A 19452-nucleotide genomic window follows, 5' to 3' on the forward strand; every position below is an offset into this window, starting at 1 on the left:
CACCGGCTTTGCCTCCACGTGCTAGTGTATGGGGCTTACAGGAAGGAGGTTAGAAAGTGCTGCAGCGCTGTGACCTAGCTGGCTTCAGACAAGGTGAGAGCAGAATCGCCAGGGGAAGGAGGCAAGAATACAGCACATCCTGTTATTCTGCATGCTTGAAATGCAGGAAACAGCTAGCCGCCTCCTGTCTGCCAAGCAGCCCTTTATTGTCCACAGACACGTCTGCACGGAGCCCGTGCTCCCCTCTGAGAGAGTCGCCCTGCAGCTCCCCTTTAAGCCAGACCCTTCAGATACTTCCCAGTATCTTTCTGCTGCTTCCTCTCCCAGCCCTTCCTAAAAGAGCTCCTTTCTTCCCGGCTGAGGACCCGGGGGTTCAGAAATGTGCGTTCACCTTCCCAGTCACTGCCTTACCCGTGATCTCTTGTATAACCCCTGCCTCGGTCGAGCTGCTTCCGAAACAGGAGCCGGTGGAGAAGCTCACTGCACAAAGGCAGCACTGCTCACGGCAGCTCCCTGAGCACGGTGGAGGGGTGCTGGGCCCTCGGTGCTGACTGTGAGACCTGCAGCCCACCAACTCCACCAGCGCCAGCACGGAAGGTTCATCATGGCCTGCACAGAGCTGCCAACACGCACCCCTACGTGGTAAAGGAGCGGGATTTACTCAGCGCTGCCCTGTGGGACTCCATGGGACAGCTCCGCAGTGATGGGTTGGGTGGCACGAGCAAGGGTCCCCTTGGCTCTGGTGCCCACCAGGGACGCCAGGCTGCTCCCTCCCACCCTGACACCAGCAAGTCAGAAGCACTCCTGCACCCACTGGGTACCCTCACCTCTCCCCAGGCACCGCTCTGAGGCGAAGCCACTCACACAGACATCTCCCCAGGGAAAGATGGGCTTCAAGTGCACCAGAAGCAGCCTCCCAGCAGAGGGAGGATAAGGTGGTTGCCTTGGAGATCCTCATCTCCGCAGCAATGCAGTTTAACCCCTGCTTGTCGGGGAGCCCAGACAAGCAACAATGATCCCACAGGGATGTAGGACGTTATGTACGACCTACACATGATGTAGGCCTCCCTACACGCCTGTGCTCCCTTCCAAACAGCACCCGCGCAGTGCTGCCAATGACACACACAGAGTCACTGATGCACAGGGTAATTTACGTATCATCAAGGCTGGAAACCTTACACTGGTTTGGAACTTAAAGATGGGTTTGAGCCTTTAGTTCTCTGTAGAAACATGTTACTGGAAGGTCTAAGGGCAGACCTTGCAGGAAGGAGCAGTAAAGCACACAGACGCTTCTGTAGGTGCCTCTGATGGACGTACATTTCTGCCCTGTCTCTGGAAGCCCGGTATCTTCCAGGCTGATGCACGCCATCTCAGCAGTAAGTGCAGATTAAGCACTTTAGGATCACAAGGAATAAGGTAAAAAGAGAAAACCCTGTGGATTGACAGCACCGACCCAATCAAACAGGGCTAAATTAACTCTACAGAGTGATCTACCTTCTGAGAGCCCCGGTGGCCTTGCCTGGGCAGCTCTGCTACCAGGAACAGGCAGGAGCCCCTGTGCAAACCCACCTTTTTGCAGTCCTGACAGAAGACCGAGGTGCTCCCCAGCAGCCCGAGCAGCTCCCCGCAGAGCAAACACTGGGAGAGGCCGTTTCCCATCGCGTTCTTTCTCATGTTCTCCAGCCGCTCCACCAGGCGCCTGCAGGGAACAAGGCCAGGCAGAGGTCACAGCAGGTCCTGGGGCACTGCAGAACGGCTCTGTGGCAATCTCAGATCTACAGGAAGAAGCTGTGCCAAAAACCTGCAGGTGTGTGCTCCGGCCTCAGCCTACCTGTGCCTCTCCTGTGCAGTTCTGAGCCCCTTGCTGGGACCGTACGTACTTTCGCTTCAGTCTCTGAGCTCAGTGTTTCCTATTAGCTGGCTCTTGGTCCTCAGGGAATAAAACCCCTGTAAGTCCACCTACTGGTGCTCACCGAGCCCAGAATAAGCAAAACTGGGAGCACCACTGGCAGGCATGGCTCAGCCAGTGGGCACAGGGCAGACGGCTCACAAGAAAGGCACTCAGTACCCTTCAGGAGCTCAGTGCCACCTCGGCAGCATGGTCTCAGCACAGTGATTTCCTGCCTGGGGAGCAGGAAAAGGGTTCAGTGCTCAGATCAGGGCAAGTCAGCACATGGAAAGGGCAGAGGAGTTAGACTGTTAGACCTGCCAAGCCCTGCTCTGTTTTCACACGCACTCCCTGAAAGCAGCACTGCAGGCATGCGACTTACATCTCATTAGAAGCAGGAAGGCCAGACTGAAGCCATCAGACCAAAATGAGCCTGGCTACAGTACAAGAATGCCAGCAACTGCCCCCTGCTTCGTTCGACAGCCTGCTTGGAAGACAGGAAGCACATATGTATGCGCAACGTCCACAGCAGCAGGACCACGGAAGGGAAGGAAGGAGGGATAAGCGATTCGGATGCGAGATGCGGAGGGCATGCAGAGCGAGGCTGCTGTCGTGAGATCGCTGCGCGGCCATCGTCAGGCATCGATGGGGAGGATGACAAACAGCCAGCCCGTTTCTCAGAGGCAGCAACCAGCCGCAGCCACGCGTGTGCACGTGGCTCAGTCCTGTTATCCTCGCATCCCCCTTCTCATTAGCGCTAATGTCCCACCAGCCAAGCCCCGCGCTGCGAGGACAGCAAGGTCTATTCGGAAGAGGCACTGCCCGCGGTCAGACAGCGGTCAGAGGTCAGACAGCACAGCCAGGCTGAGCCGTCGTTACCGGATTTATGATCCTTGACTTCAGCACACGAGAACCCCCTGGAGTTAACGCAGGCATTTTGGAGAACGCTTCAGCAGGGGAACAGCGAGGCTATCGCTGTGCACAGCTACACCAGCATAGGAGCCATCAGCCCCTCGGGGTCGCTGGCTGCTTCCAGGGCTGCTGGGGTCTCCCATGCAACACACAAACATCGCTGCTCGTCCTCATCAGCACTAACGTGCACTGTGCAGGGACAGAGCTGAGAGCAGGGGCATGAAGCTGGGCCTGCTGGCCTTGGGCTGGGAGTCGCTGAGGCTTCCTGCCTGGCGAGCATAAACCCTGCTGGGAAATGCTGCAGGATGGCTGAACTCCCCTGCTTTAAAGACCGTCAGCGCAGGTCAAGCACAGACACAGCTGAGGCCAGATCTCCAGCAGGACTGAGAGCAAATAGAAATCCGCAGCAGCAAGAAGGAAAAGGATGCCTGTAAATCAAATAATTCAAGCTAACAAACCCCATCCAGAGAACTCAGCCAAGTAGAACACAAACCCATTCACTGCTCCAGGCAAAATCCCAGGGGGCTGCTGTGGACCAGGGAAAACCTAACGGCACTGCCAGGAATGGTCTCTGAGCCGTGCCGTCCACCAGCAGTGGGTGCAGCTGCACAGCTTGGCGTCTCCTCAGGCATCTTCCAGAGCCACTGGGGCAGCTGCCTTAGCACAGGCTACGTTTACCAGGGACTGTGTCAGTGGCCGCAACCACAGAAGTCCCAAGGCTCAAAGAAGGCATGAGAAAGGCCTGCGACGTGGGAAGAAGGAAAAAACTAAATCACATCCTTCCCAACGTTCATCACCTCCAAACAAGCAACATGGGAGGGGAAAAGAACTGACCTAAGGGATGCTCTGACTGATGGAGGCTGAGCTCAGGCAGCCAGGAGAGCCACTTCCCCATCTGCACTGACCTTTCCCTCTGAAGGAAGGGGACAAACGGACATGACTGTACCCTATGCGCTGCTGCTCGACGACGTCCAATTTCTCTGCCTTGCGGATGACTTCCAGAATGACCTCGAGTTCCTGCGGGCTCAGAGCCTGCATCTTCCTCTGCTTCTCCGTCTGGAACGTGTGCACTGACCAGCCCGTCTGGAGCCTGGGGGAAGGGGTGGCGGGGAGGAATTAAGCTGTGAAAGGAAAGCACCCTCCTCCATCCAGATCCCATGTTCCTAAGGGCCTCAGTTCAACCATGCAAATCACCAGGCATACCTGGAAATAAACAGAAATTTGGAAACTTCCTCCCTTGGTCTACCCCAGGCCTGCAGGAACACTGTGGCAAGCCACTTCCCTCTACGCCTCTGTAGAACAGCTGACATTTCTCCTCAGCTCGCTTGGGGACAGGAGGGAGCTTTCACAGCTCAATTAATTTCCATTCAGTAGGGGTTTAGAGGTCACTGGATAAAGTCACGCTTGCCAGCAGAATCCAGGGCACAATCAGGCACAGCTGTTTTAATGAGGCTTTCAGGTGAAGGCAGGAGAAGTGGCAGTGGCGTGCACCGTTCCCACTCAGCCAGTGCCCTCCCTCTGACACTGGGTGATCCTGTATTTTCTAAAAGCCCGCAGTAGGCTGACGCCAGAGGTTCAGCCAGGAGCAGAGGTGGCAGGAGTAGAACACTGGCTGCCAGAGAAGGAAAGCATCCAAGAAACAAATGCAATTCCAGTGCTTGACTCACCTCCATCCCCTTGTCTTTAGGTCATGCGGTAATTGAACTTCAGTGGAAAATGAGATCAAATGACAAGTTGCTAAAACAAAGGAGCTCTGGCAGCTGGGGGATGCTCTCAATTATATATAGGGTGGTGGAGAGATACAGCCTGCCTCCAAGCCCTTCCGGGAAGAGCTGGAGGAACACACTGATGGACTCCTAGAGGTACTGGCAGCACTGCACGCTCCCCTGCAGCCTGGCAGCTCCGCGCCGCAGCCGAGCACCGAGCCCCAGCTTAGCAGGCTCCTGCCCCGTCCACGCAGCTCGCCCCGAGGGTGCAGAGGGGTTTGTGTGACAGGCAGCAACTCCTGCCTCGCAGCCAGGCTGCGGATGAGGCTGGTGCCCCACGCCACTAACTGGAAAGCGTTCAGGCCAGTGCCGAGGCTGGAAGGAAAGGAGGGCGACTCACTTGGCACGCAGAGCCAGCTGCCGGTCATTGGGGCACACCCACTGGCCCGTCCCGCTGCCAAAAATCGTGTCGGCCATGGCACCAGGCTGGGAGGAGGCAGGGGTCACACCTGTAAGAAGCAAACACCAGCATGAAGCGCAGCAGGGAAGCCCAGGGCAGCGCCTGGCACAGCCCCACCAGTCGTCCCCAGGGGATGCTGTTCCCAGCAAACACGATGGAGGTGATCTGCCGGCGTCACACTCGCTGGAAGCAGACTGACTCGCACCCACAGACAGCAATAAAAACATACCATCATCCTCATGAAATATAAGCCAATAAATACCTTCTGATACTACATTAAGACAAGCCTGGAAGTTTAGATTTTATAGCACTGAAAAAAGGCCGCAGACTCTTTGCCAGTTCCATTATAATTTTTCATTTCCAACCAGAGAAAAGTGTTGTTTGCAAGAACAATCTCTGCCCCATCACCTCTGGAGCCCTAACGCTGCAGTACTGACAGAGAAAGCCACTCTAAAGAACACAAAGAAGCTACAGTTGCTGGGTTTTTACCTCCTAATGGGGTAACAAACAAAAGCCCACGCGACAATCAGAATGAATAGTGGCAAGTCACTTCGTTCATTAAAACTGCCTCCATAATAGCCTGGTATTTATAACTACAGCCTACAATAGCAGCTTGTTTGCATTTGCTGATGTTTAAGACAGCACCTCTTTCAGCAGATCTCCTACTGGGGCTCCTGTAACCAGCACGGTCACACCAGTGATCCCCCGCGTTCGGTGACAGCTTCACCGTGAGCCGCCTGCTAAAGGCAGCCAGAGCCGACTGCCACACGCTCACGGGAGAAACGCATCCCCAGAAGGGACAGCCTCAGCCCTACCGGCAGCTCAGATGAACAGGAAGCACCAAGGGGCAGAAGCAGCCAAAAGATTTCAGCAGAGGCAAACCCAGTCTTGACATACCAAGCTTTCTTCCAGCTGGATTTGCTCTCCAGCAGAGCAAGTGTCTCATGAGCCTTAATGCATAAATTTCTAGGTATTAATACTTACCTTTCCCAGAACAGACATTTGCCAGCTTTGAAACCATACCTGCTGGGCAGAGATAACGTGCTTAACGCTGTTTGGCAAACACAAATCAGATACAATAGCAGGCAAGTTATATCACCTGCCAACAGTGCAGTAATTCCCAAGAAAACACATGTTGCAGTCTCAATTCACAGCACACTTACCCCCGTGCTGCGGTTCAGCGTGCTGCACCTCCGCCTGCTATCTGCTGCTGACACACAGAGCCTTCTGCTTCTCTGCCAGGCACAGAGGCTTCGCAAGCTGCACGGCCTTGGCCCTTTTATACTCGGGCAGCTTGTGCAAATCGACCTCTCCCCGCGCTGAGCTCACATGTGCCACACGTGCCGCACTCGCCCCCCAGCGCAGAAACGCTGACCCGGGCTGCAGCACTGGCAGCTATCCCCTGCCAAACCCACGTCAGCCTCCAGCCAGGGCGGCTGCAAACCACAACCCAGCAGCCTCCTCTCCGACCATCCAGCTTCCGGAGAGCCTGAAAACCCAGCTCTTACACCAGGCAGGAGGAGGAATTCCAGGCGAGGCACAGACTTCTTTCAGTGCAGGGGACAGACGTGTAAAACAGGTGAAGGCTCCAGCAGCTCCACACAACGCCCAGCAGCGTGGCCTGACTACAGCAACGTGAGGCAGGGATGCTGCAGGCAGGTTCAGCAGAGAAAGAGGTCAAAGCAGGAAGGACAGAGAGTTGTCACACGTTTTTTTAAACCTTTACTACATTAGCTAAGGGGACCACTCTTGAAAGGAGTCATCCCTATATGAAATCCTTGAGCCCTGGCATCTTCTATTTACCAGATACCTTCCTCGCTTTCACTTATGCCTGCATTTCCATTTTGTACCAGAACACCTCCTGCTCTTGTCAGCCCCTTTGTGATCTCAGGCAGAGACAGAACACAGTCCCCGCATGTCCCACTGCAGCTCATGCACCTGGGAGCAATTGAGCATTAATGGCAAAGGAACAGAGGCTCCCACCCCCAGGCCAGTGTTAAGAGGCAGAGAGAAGCCAAAATTTCACACAGCACAGCTGACCCGGGATTTTTCAGAGATTTTCCAAGCCTGTGATGCGTTGTTACAGGATTATATGCATATTTACCCCCCACACAAATGCATATATTAAATTACTCCTCAGCTGTACCACATTCTCTTCCCTCCCACTCACGCACACCTGAAGAAAAGCACAGCCCACGCAATTGATGGCCACTGGCAAGGCTGAATGCATGCAACCAGACCGACGTGACCAGCACTTGGCAACTGTGGGATGTTTATCCTAAAACCTAGAGCTGGAGATCCACCCCACAGCGTGGCCAGGGCAGAGGAGTTTGCTTTGCCAGCACCTGTGCCTTCAGGGTGGACAACGGTGCCGAATCCATCCACCCCTCCTCTGCAGGGCTTTATCTGCTCTAGCAGAGCTGAAGGCAAGTCAGAATAGAGCACATCAGCTAAGCGTTTTTCTCAGGAGAGACCTAACCACATTCTCCAGCCTCATACCACAGTGCGCTTTTCTCAGCATGACTGAACAAAAACAAGCAATGTCATGCTCTTTTGCCTCTTGTTACTGAGCATACGCTTTCTGTTCTCCACCATTCCCTGAGCAGCATCTGCAAAGAGAGAGGGAAAACAGAACAGCCTAGAGATCCATCATATCCCCAAGCAGTCTTCAGAGAGATTATCCCCTAAAATATTTACAGGAGCATTTTCTTTCAGCAGCAGCGAGTATCTGCTGCTCCCTCTGATGTACCCTGGCATTGCAGACGGCGTTGCACCTTTGCCTCTGCAAAAAGATCGGGGTGGTTTGACACAGGTACCTCCGAGAAGGCAATGAGAACACCATGGGACTGCAGGCCACAGTCTGCTGGGGCGGAAACTGGAGCTCTAACAGGGCTGGAGGGAAAGGAACATCTTGCACGGCCCCAGGACTGATGCCAGAGAAACGGTACCAGGAAGACATGAAGCACCCTCCCTCTTATCTCTGTACAGGACAAGAAGTACAGGGGAATCAGCCTCATCAGAAACACCGAGATAGCAAAACCCCGGCAGGCTGAGGAGTCATTTCTGCAGGCTGTGGTGAAACAAGCAGCCCTCCCGCAGCCAGCCCTCGCTGCGTTACCTTTTAGAGACGCTGCAGTCAGCGCCCACCTCCCTGAACATTCCCTCCCTGTCCTCCTCTCCTCTCCACAAGGCAGAGAGCAGGGAAGCAGCCGGTCTCCAGCAGCGAGAGCAGGAGAAATCCACAGCTCTTGGCACTGCTGCAAGTACACCACATACAGAATAGAGGGGCAGCACAGGCACTGAGCGGTACAGACAGAAACCTTCCCGCTCCACGAGTCTGCTTTTTACTCGAATTAAGAATTACAAGGAAGCCCTTGTCTTGCCGGTACGAAATGACCTGTTTTAACAACCCTCCACCTGTTCGTTCCTTTCCTGCGATGGAGGAAGCCATGTGAAACAAAACCTCATTAAACCCGAGTCCACCTGGCTGCGCTTGGCGGAGAAGCGGTGGGGAACGTGGCAGGGAAGGAGCGCTGCCCCGCCGTGAGCCAGGAGCTGCCCGGGTACGTGTAGCTGAGCTCATCTCTGCCTGCTGCTCTAATAGAGAGCTGCTTCTGCTGCCTCTGTGACGAGCCCTGGACCAGCCAGAGAACAAGGTGCCTGACAGCAGGGCCTCAGTCTGTGAGGGGAAATCTTCTGGCGAGGTCTGCGTGGAGGGAAAAGCAGCAGGGTCGTGCTGGTGGCTTGGTCCCCCAGCCCTGCGCGGTGACCGCAAGGCAGCGAAGGAGGAGGCCTCTCCCCTGTGCAGCCCCACTGAAGAAGGCGGTACTGCAGACACAGCCCTGTCAAAGCACTTCAGGCCCTTCTGAGAAAACCGGCCTTTCACGGCACAACAGCAGCCTCAGCATAACTCATCCTTACCTTAATAACAGAGAAGAGCCTTGGCAGGTCATGCCAAAGGTCCAGTGAGCACGGTAGCTGCTATCTGACCAGCCCCAAGAGCAGAGGCTTAGAGAAGAATAGAAGAACAGAGCACAACACAGCGATACTTTTCCAGAACATCCTCCCAGCCTCCAGAGATGCCTGCATCATGCACTCCCTGAGCCAGGCTGTAGCTCCGTATTTAACACCCTTAACGCTCTTCCGTCCCAAATTTATCCACTTGCTTTTCCAGCTCACGTACGCTTTTAGTACCGTCTTGCTACGCTGAGCCCCTTCCCCGCTCCACCTTGAACACATTTTGACATTACCTTGACTGCACCAACGTTAGAAACCGAAGGGTCCTGTTGACATTGAGGCAGTCACCGCAGCAGGCACCAGCTCCTCACGGCAGCGAAGGCACAGCTTGCACGAGCCCTCCTGCGGCTGGGCTGATTACAGGTGCCCACGAAGCATGAATCCCTTGGAGCCCTGCGAAAAACAAAAACGTCCTACACAGGCCCGTAAGGAGCTCCCCAGCCGGCTTTCACTTGCCTGGTTATTTCAGCTAAGCACCTCGTGTCTGTATTAATTTGTTTTTATAGGAAATTAATTAGGGAATTTTTTTTTAAATACTTCATTAAAAAAAATAAAAATTAAACAGTTGGCCAGAGCCGAGCTCCTGATCCCCGAGCCGAGCGGTGCCGGTGTAATTAACTCGCCTGCTCCGAGGGCGGCACTTCCCCCAGGACTCCCCGCTCGCATCGGGTGCCGTTCTGGCCCCGTTTTCCTTTTAGCTGCTGCTCCCTCAAACACGTCGCGTAATTACTCTCTGCTCCGCACACCAGACCCCATTAGCCCCGGGAAACCTTAGCAACTAAGCGAGTGCTTGCTCTCGTTGCTATGACAGGGGATCAGCGAGGACGGAGGGAGATAAGGGCAACCCAGCGCCGCCGGGCCCGTTCCTCCCGGGAGGCGAGGGAAAGGCTCTTGGTCCAGACGCGGGTCTTCCCCTCGCGTGCTAAGGATCCTCGTGCCACTGCTGTATCTCAAAGCACGTGGCTCTTTCAGGGTGACAGAACGACCCCTGGGGCTGCAGGAGCGTGGCAGAAGACACGTAGGTCACTCTCAAGGTACAAGAAGTCTGAGAGTCGCCACTGGGCCTGTACAAGCACCGGCCTGAGTCGGGGCTGTACCTGTGTGCTCAAGCCACTCTGAGCTGCCCCCTCAGGCCCACAGCCAGCAGTCCCTCAGCCCTCCCAGCACCCACAGCCAGCAGTCCCTCAGCCCCCCCGGCGACCAGGAGCCCGCTGCAGGCACAGGGGCTCACCAGGAAGCCAAGCAGTCCTCAAACCTCCTGCTCTCGGGAAGGGACAGAGCCAGCTGGAGCACAGCACCCCGCGGTAAGGGGCTTTCTGCAGCGCCTTGCTGTGACAAGTCCCCGCCGTCCGTGCCAGCCCTTTGCAGCAGACGGAGAAGCCACACAACGCAATCTGATCAGACTTGACTCGTGTTTCTGCAGCTTGGGCCAACAAAGAACACGCAGCGTCCAAATAAGCACCACAAAGCCTTGGCAGGCTCAGGGACAACGTTTAAGGAACACACGGAGACACTTTCTCTCGGTCTGTCCCACCGCGACGGCTCAATCCAAGCAGCGCCAGCGGCGCGGGGAAGACCTCGTTCAGAGCCATCTATTGGGTTCCGGCTGGCCCAGCTCAGATAAGCACAAACCAGTCTCAGCACACAGGAAAGGAGAGAAGTGTTAGCACATAAGGCTAAGTGGGAAAAGGAGCAAGTGGGGACGAGGTCTGGGGGGGGGAAGAAGGTTCCCACGCACCAGAGCTGCTTCGCAATCCTAGCAGCAGTGGCAAGAAGCCTAAGTGCTTTAAGACGGTGCTTGTTAAAGGGATTATAAAACACAATGCCCTGGAGGTCCATGCCAGTCCCCTGAGTGGGAAGATAAAATCAGCTCTACAGGAAAACTGACATACGGTACCAACAAGCCCGTATTAATGAGAGGCACTTATTAGCGCGGCTACTTGATATATGGTAAGCTATAAAGAACCAGTTTTTGCCCTAGCAAATCAGTCTTCTGGCTCCCCAGCACCCTGCAATGCCGGGGAGGGAAGCCAGCGCTGTTCCACCTGCCAAGGTGTATCTTTATTTACCAGACTTTGGCCCCGGTTCCTTCTGATCCCCAGCCAGGCAGGTGCTCTGCACCAAGTGAATAATTCATGAAGGCAGCAGGCTCTGCTCTCTGACTCACGTTCTGGGGCAGGTTGATCTGGCGTAGGCCTCGGGAGAAGCAAATTAGCATCTAAATGGCTAATTAGAGAGACTCGTTTCACTATTCTGATATGTTAAAAAGCTCAGGAGGCCTTATGTGGCGGGTGGCTGGCAGGGTGGAATCAGCACCTCCCAGCCTCCAGAGAAGCATCAAGTTTCTTAGAAAGAATTGGACGGAGCAGGGAAATGCTGAGCACAGGCCAGCGTTTGTCCAGGAATCCCTTGCAGGAGAACCCCGTGCCAGCCTGTTCCGCCGCTATAACCTCAAGTGAACCAGGAACAGCACTTCCATGGCCGGCAGAGAGTCGGCTGCTGCGCAGCCCGGCCACGAGCCTCGCCAAAAACCTGCTACGGGCATGGCTCTGAGCCGCAGAGCAGCCATCCTACCTGGAGGGTGAAAATCCCTTTCTCAGCACCCCGAAGCTTTAGGCACCCCAGGAAGCGTTTGAGCCATACGTGGGCACGGCAGCAGTGCCTCCACGTCCAGCCCTGTTGTTGGTACGAGCAGGAAGGAAGCCATGGACTTTGACCGAGCTGCAGCAGCCTCAACACCCCGCACACAGCAGGGCTCGCTGGCGCCCGGCGGCGCTCCCAGAACCGCAGGGAGCACCCAAGGGCCGCAGGATGGATCTACGTGGCTGCTCCGTGCCAGGCACACAGCCCAGCTCACCAGGACTCACCGCCTCTGTGAGGGGAGCGCGTCCAGCCCCGCACCGCTCACTTCTTTCCCCCGCACCTCCGCCACTTACGCTCGGCTCACCTGGCTGGGGAGCTCCCAGCAGCGTGCCCTCCAAACGGAGGGTCCTGGGGTGCTCCGGGGTGTTCCCAAAGGGGGTGCGGGGTGTCCCCAAAGTGGGTCTGGGGTGTTCCCAAAGGGGGTGCTGGGCTACCCAGGGGGAAGGGACCGGGAGCCCTGAGCCCCAGCAGTCACCCAGGGCCACCTGCCCTGAGCTCCGGGGCAGGGCACGGCGGGGCAGAACCGGGCAGAGCCCCACCGCCTCCCTTTTCTTCCTCCTCCTCCTCCTCCTCCTCCCCCCCGGCACCCACCTGCGCGTCCGCCGCGCTCCCGCACCGAGCCCCGGAGCCGCCCCCGGGCGCGGCGGAAGCGGAGCCACCTGCACCGCCCGGCCCCGGCCCCGGCCCCGGCCCCGGCCCCGCCGCTCCGCGCCCCGGGCACCCCCTGGCGGCGGCAGCCCCCGGAGAGACCCCGCGGCCACGGCCCCGAGCGGGGAGGGGACCGGGGTGGTCCCCAGCTGAGCCCCCCCCCCCGCCCCGGTGCGGAGAGAAGGGGACTGGGGATGGGGGGGGGGACGGGGGCTGGACGGGAGGAAGGAAAGAAGAGGGGAAAGGGGAAGAAAGGAGGAAAACTACGGTAAAATAAAAATTAAAAACAAAAACACAGAAATCAAACAAAACAAGACCAAACGAGAACAGAAAGGCGAAACCTCACGCAAAACCACAGCCGCGCACAAAACGCCGAAACAAAAAAAAGACAAAAAAAACACGCAAAACCAAACACAGAAAACAAAAACAAAAATCCCCAAACAAAAACCACACAAAAACAAAAGCACAGAAAACAAAAACAAAACCCCCCAAACAAAAACCAAGAAGCACACACAAAAACAACAGAAACAAAACAAAAACCCCAAAACAAACAAACCCCAAAACTAAGCAAAGCAAAACCTCCCAAAAAACAGCAAACCCAATAAACAACTCACATAAAAAAAAATAAAAAATAAATCTCAGAAAAAAATAAAAAAGCGGGGCCCAAAATCTGTACACACGACTCTAACAACAGGCACCAGCTACAGAAGGTGGCCTGGAACCAGCAGCAAAATGTGGCTTTGGGAGGAAGGTGCGGGGCTGCTGCTGTGGGGTTAGCGCAGGGAAAACCCCAATCACCGCTGAATGCTGTGCTGCCTGCAGCAGGCTCACTCAAGCCTTAACGACTTTAAGAATTAACGACTGGGGAAACAATCTAACCACCTCCGGTCTTCCCTGTGATGGGGAAATGCAGCCACGAGGCCCATGCGGATTGCTCCGTTCCCAGGTCTGGAAGCCACAGCACTGTCTGGGCAGGAGGTTGGGACCCACGTGCTGCTCTGGGCAGTGGCACCGGCTGCGTGTGATGCTGCTCGAGTGGCTCTGTGCAACCCTGAAGTGCCCAGGGGGCTGTAGAGCAATAGGTGTCCCCAGAGTGGGCCAAGATGCTTGCAAGGAGCTGCTGTAGCAGCTGGTGGGATACTCCCCGCTGTGTCTTGGAGGTGGATCACACCACAGCAGACAAAACAGGCCCTTCTCTAGGCTCTGGGAGTTAAAGCGATGTTATTTCCTTTTGCCTTCCCTGTCAGGACTGCTGTGAGAGGTCTCCCCGTGTCAGCAGAAGCTGGGGCCCCTCGAAGGACGGCACGGATGCAGGGCAGGATGGGGTGAGCCAGGCTGCTCCGCTCACCTTAGCATGCAGCTCTCCTGCTCTCCACAGCTGCTTCAAGCCCACTCCCTCATAGCTCATCACCGTAAAACTTGTCTTGCCTCACATTCTGAAGACTCTCACAAATGCTAATTACTGCCAGAGAAAGAAAAAAGAAGAAAAAATAAATCCTCAGTCCATGCTTTTACTGCCTGCTCAGAGCCTGCTCATAAAAAGCCCAGCAGCCCTGCAAGCCCCATCCCTCCATACGTGCACACCTCATGGAATAAGCTTAGGCAACCTAAATTAACTTTTACGTAAATCAAGCTCAAGTCTGAGTACATGCTTTGCTTTCTTCTGGGGTTAGGCAAACGTTGAAAAACATATTAGAGGAAGCAGTGTTTGCATTAATACAGAGCCTGTATTTCCATGGAAGAGAGCGTTTGAAGATGACGTTTCACACCAGGGTACTCCTCCACACAGTCAATAACATAAATAAATTAAACACACGGTTCAGCCAACTTCAGGAAAAAGATAAATTACCTTATTTAGCAAGCAGTACTGGCAGGAACAATAGGCACAGGAAACGACACACATTGCAGAGCCTGTATCCATTCTGCTGTCAAATCAGCTTGTCGAGATCCCCGCAGAACCACGGATGCTTCAGAGTCCGACTGCAAAGCTGGGCCTTGAGACCTGCAAGTCACAGGGAAAAAAATATGACACTGCATAAAAAATTTAGAAAGGCTAAATATGAGTTTTATCTTGATAGCACGAAGTCAATTTTTAATACACTCATCTCTCAGAAAGCCGGCACTTCCAATTCCACCCAAAGAACCCTTCAAAATCTCTCTTTTATCGATGATGGGTTTCACTGAATTATTCACCAGCCCACAGCTGCCAAAGGTTTTAACTGTACACACGGCCGGGACTGTAGCGGGCAGCAAGCTGCTCCTGCAGGGCTGTCAGCGACGCTGTCAGAGCACTGCAGATGCCCCAGCTGATGCTGGCCAGCACTGGCACCTTCCCCCGCAACCCTCGGGTGGGCTCAAAACACCCAGAGCAATCCAAGGCCAAACCAGCTGGTTGCTCACCTCTGAAAGGCCACCTCCTGGGGACAGGCAGCCAGGAGGTGTCACACTCAGGGGACATTCGGCGCTCCCTTCCTCATCACCCTGACTACTCCAGTCCCTTCTAGCTGCTTTGCAATTCACAGCAAGGAGCCCTTTTTTTTTTTTTCCAAGCTACTGTTACTCTGATTGCAATTATTCAGTCCTCAGCAATTCAATTTGTACTTGTCCCTCTAATTATTATTCCTAAGCAAAAAGGTCAACGATTCAGTGACTAATCTGGCAAAGAAAAAAAAAAGTCTATAGAACACACCTGTTCAAGAATAAGACAAAGGAAAAGTTTAAAAAATACCGATGCTTCATAGCAAATTAATTCACCCATTTTGAAGACAAACTCCCCACTTTGATCCACTGTTTTTATCATTTGCATGAACGCATCTCAATTCTAATTCTCATTTCCCTGTTCAAGGTAAGTTTACAGCATCAGCTTTAATATTCCACCAGAAGACTTCCACGTTCACCCCAGCACCTGCAGCAGGACGTTTGTCTTGGTCATTACAACACATTACAAAATGATACTTATTGGGGTCTTAAGCATTTATATCGTAATAAATACATACATCACATTTGTGAGGATCTACTTTCTGACATTGTCTTAGGGCTTTGTATTGAAGGCTTGCCAATTTTCTTGCTGGTGTCCCCAGGTCTATAGACTTGCTTAAAGAATGACTAACTTTTCCAGTCAGGACATAGGGCACGCTCACACCTCTCCTCTCAGCGACACTGGCCTGTTGCATTACCCAGGTTTGGCACCAAACTGGGGTCATCAGAACGCCCCTATCTCACCTGAGGAAACAAGTCCAGCACTACCTTCACTTCAGGTAACACTCACAATATGGACAAGCTAAAACCAAAGAGGACAGTGAGAATATTCAAGCAAACTGAAAGACAAATCTCACAACCCTTACACGTACAGATCAGCTCTACTGCTTGAACACAACTACTTACTGGCGAGGGTTGCAAATTGGACTTTATTTTATGAAGTCATGCTGTATTTCCTTTTAAAATGCACATGCCTCCAAGACACAGTGAAATTCTCAGAGGACAGTGGAAAGTTTATTCTTCGTATTTTTCATGTGAATTGCATGTCCACTCACTAAGACTGGAGCGTGGCTCGAACAGAAAAGGGGGGGGGAGACGAAAGGCACAGAGAGCAGTAAGGGGGTATGGGATCTGCCTGGGGACAATGCACCTTCAGAATACACTTACCCGCTGCTGGAGAGCATCTTGCCACCCAGCTGCCTCTCAGCCAGCCTCAGCAGGGGCAGATTAACCAGGAAACACTGCCGATGGTCCTGCCTGTCCGACATTCCAGCTATCAGAAGATGAGTCTCCTTCTGTGTGGACCAGGCCAGCCGCGACCACTGGGCTCTAATTTGGCTGGAAAGTCAGATTTTTGGCATTATAAAATGAAGGACGGCCACCACTACCTACAAGCGATCCCCTTCTCTCAGCCTGCAAAAATATTACACTCACTTTTCAGCCTGGATGAATTATTTACATCCCATCACTGCCGTTCCTGTTTGCCTTGCCTTTCTGCCCCGTGTCACCATCCCTTTCATCTGCACGCACGCTCCGGAGACCTGCTGGCTGCTGTACAGCATTAGTAATAACCATCACTGCAAAATCCCTGCTGTTGACACTTTGAAATCAGACCATTAGCTGCAGTCGGAGAAGTGCTGCCTGCAGCCTGCGGAGCCGCCGTGGGAGCAGCCTCCTGGGAGGCCGATTTCATCACAACCTGTCTGAATGCAGCTGCGAGCATCTGCCAAATTTCACATCTAAATAGATCAGAAGGAGAGAAGGGAAGAGGCAGAGAGGAAGGGGGGGGAACGCAACAAAACCAGAACTAAACCTCCCATTATATCCAGGGGCAGGAGGACGAATAAGGCGGCGCATTACTTCAGTGACTGCTGCAAAAGAGCCCGCCAATGCTTTTCATCCAGGCTCACCTCCCAGTTAAGTGCTCTCATCTCTCTCCCCAGCGAGGCTGTTAACAACTCGGCTCTCCTCACAACAGGCTCACAGAGCGGCAGGAGAGCTGCGTGTTGCGCCGAGCTGAGCTCTGTTCCCCTCAGCAGCCATCCAAGGAGCTCTGCCATCGCCCTGCTTGGCGAGGTGGGCTAGGCAGCGGGGTTGAAGGGGCAGTTTCCCTTCAGGCCTTCATTGCTAAGCCTACGGTACCTCAGGGAAGCCTGGGCTCTCTGCCACAGCCAGGCACAGGGGGACGCAGCGATCACGGCCAGCGCTGGGCCCTGGCCAAGCGGGCAGGCCCGGGCTGGCCCCCGCGCCATGGCTGCCCTGGAGACCTCGCTGAGGCAGCGGAGGGGAAGGGGAAGGCCCCGGTGAGATGGAGGGGAAGGTGCCGAGGGGAGGAAAGGAGGAGGCAGGTGAGGAGAAAGGGAAGGTGCTGAGGGGAGATGGGGTGCTGAGGGGAAGGGGAGAGCACTGAGAGGAGGGGAGATGGAGGAGGAAGCCGTTGAGGGAAGGGTAGGTGGAATGGCAATACCTGAGGGGAAACAGAGGGGGAAGGCATGAGGGGAGGGAAGGGAGACAGGGTCAAAACCTCAGGGGGATGTTGGGGAAAGCGCTGAGGGGCGGCGGAGGGTGTCATGGAGAAGGAGGGGATGCCGTGGTCACTGACTCTCCCACCCTCTTTCCCTCCCCTGCAGGCTCAGGGGCAGTGGCACGGGGCCATGCTGGAGCTCCTGCAGCAGCCATCGGGCAAGAGGGCAGCAGGGGCAGGCGGCGGGGGGCCAGGGGCTGCCCGCAGGCCCCAGGTGCGAAGCCACCACCGCCACCAAGCCAGAGCACTGCTGCCATGCGGGCAGGTGAGCTGGGCCAGGGGAAGGGTGCATGGGGAGGGGAGCCACGGCGCTTCCTCAGAGCCATCTGTGGCACTCGACATCTCTCAGTGCTCCAGTGCCTATGCAGAGCTTGTAGTTTAGCCATGCAGCTTCATTTATAGCTCTGTGCATGCATACCTACACACCTATAACTGAAAGACTGAGTACATGTAACTGCACAGCATAAACAGTAGGAGGCATACGGCATCTGTCAAGAAGTTTCAAGAACTGCCGAAAATGCTTTAAATACCCAGCGGTTTTCTGTCGGTAGCTGCAGAGCAACTCCAGTGCCCACCATCCCACGGGCCCGCATTCAGCAGCAGCATGGTTGCGCCCCTCCGGTGTCTCAAAGCTTCCGGAAATGGTACTAAAAAAATCACATTGCTTGCCCTACGAATGGATGACAGCTTTGGAAAAATCCCTGGCAACAAAGATTGAATTTCCTGCATAAATCAGGTTCAGTAAGCATGGTGAACTTGATGCCAGTGCAGAAGTGCTATTAATGCATTAATGGCCTCAATAAAAACATTTGACAGGTGAGAGAATTGTTAGGTTAGCCAATCATATATATAAATATATTTCCCACTTGAAAGTAAGATTTTAGGCCATTGGTATTTTTAGTTCCTTATTACTGGGCATGCACAGGGCACAGCAAGCACTTATCATCTTCATTACAAGAAGCAGAAAAGCCTCAGTGACAAGGTAGAATTTTTTGCTGATTTATCACATTAACAGGTAAACACCATCACAAAGCCCGAAAGCAGAAGGCTCGCTCCGCTGCATCGCCTGAAATCGTAAGTCATGGGAGGAACCCTGACTCAGCCCAAAACTACACCAAAGGGATTCAGATGGAGGCAGAAGTAAACAAAGTTTTAGCATCAACTTCCACCATTCTGGATTCTGGTCAAACAGATCTAGGTCTTTCTGCTCAGCTTAACGAAAGCCTTCGATGGGACGGGATTCTTGAAGACCCTGTGGCAGAGGAAGAAAGGCTGCGAATATACAAGGTGAACAGGAGGAAACGGTACGGGTTGTATATCCAGCAACATTTGCCTGCTGAGCCATGCCTGACTGTCGGGCATTCCCAATTACTTCATGTCAGGGCTTCGTGCACAAGCAGCGATCACACAGAATGCGAAGATTGCTGCAGTTATTTTCCAGGGGAGCAAATGTGAGCTTGTCCTGAATACCGAACAAGCCAACAGTCTCCAAGCTGCAATCAGAGCCGTCAAGAAAATCTCTCAACAAGCTCTGTAGTTCGGCGTTGATTGCTCGCTGTTTTGTGTCTGCATGGAGAACAGAACATTTGCATTTTAAAAACAAACAAAGCAACCTGCTTGCTAAAATACAGATGCAACTTAGGCTACTCCAACAATTCAAAAGTGCTTCTGTCTGCCTATTTGTCTTGCAGGATCACTAGTCGATGCTATTTGTTTATGTCAAAGTAACGCTCATTGCCTGACACCTGAGCTTTTCAGGTATTCAGACACATTGTGAAATTAACAAGCATAGTCCTTGTGGCAGGTGCGGAAATCGAGCATGAGCAGCTGAATGATCTGTTAGTTTGTTTGAAGGCTGAAATCATCTGCAGGTACACAAACTTACTGAGTATTTGGAACTGGGTTTATCCTCATCACTGCACATAACTAGAGAACCATCTGGCCAGTATAAATTAAACACATCAGAAAGCAGGCTGCCTTGTACCCACCTACTTCAACTTCTCATAGTAAAGCAACATCTATCATACACAGTGCTACTATAATATTAAGATAAATAGCCAAGAGTACACTAAAGGAGGTATTTGGAAGTTAGATGGCACATACAAAAGGGAAGTTTTCCAGTTTTCTGAAGCCCTCCTAAAAGATACCACTCTGATTTTTAAACCTTTTCGTAACG

At 53.8% G+C, this 19452-nt stretch overlaps 1 protein-coding gene across 5 annotated transcripts in view; it reads right to left on the reverse strand.

The window, feature by feature from the left end:
- The window catches only part of RPH3AL (rabphilin 3A like (without C2 domains)), a 38823-nt gene extending 25883 nt beyond the window's left edge, over positions 1-12940 (reverse strand). The window contains exons 1-5 of one of the 5 annotated variants that reach the window (XM_080563371.1): positions 12218-12903; positions 9217-9376; positions 4907-5015; positions 3747-3890; positions 1570-1699 (exon numbers count right to left, since the gene is read on the reverse strand). In XM_080563371.1, the coding sequence (XP_080419497.1) occupies positions 1570-1699; positions 3747-3890; positions 4907-4983 (351 nt within the window). In that variant the 5' untranslated portion in view covers positions 4984-5015; positions 9217-9376; positions 12218-12903. Of the gene's footprint in view, positions 1-1569; positions 1700-3746; positions 3891-4906; positions 5016-6129; positions 7121-9216; positions 9377-10214; positions 10578-11850; positions 12197-12217 lie in introns of those variants that run through there. The other 4 variants (XM_080563373.1, XM_080563372.1, XM_080563375.1 and 1 more) reach the window with 4 other exon arrangements.
- Positions 12941-19452: the final 6512 nt, after the last annotated feature.

This window comes from Anser brachyrhynchus (genome assembly GCF_964034855.1).
Source record: "Anser brachyrhynchus genome assembly, chromosome: 20".
NCBI lineage: Eukaryota > Metazoa > Chordata > Aves > Anseriformes > Anatidae > Anser > Anser brachyrhynchus.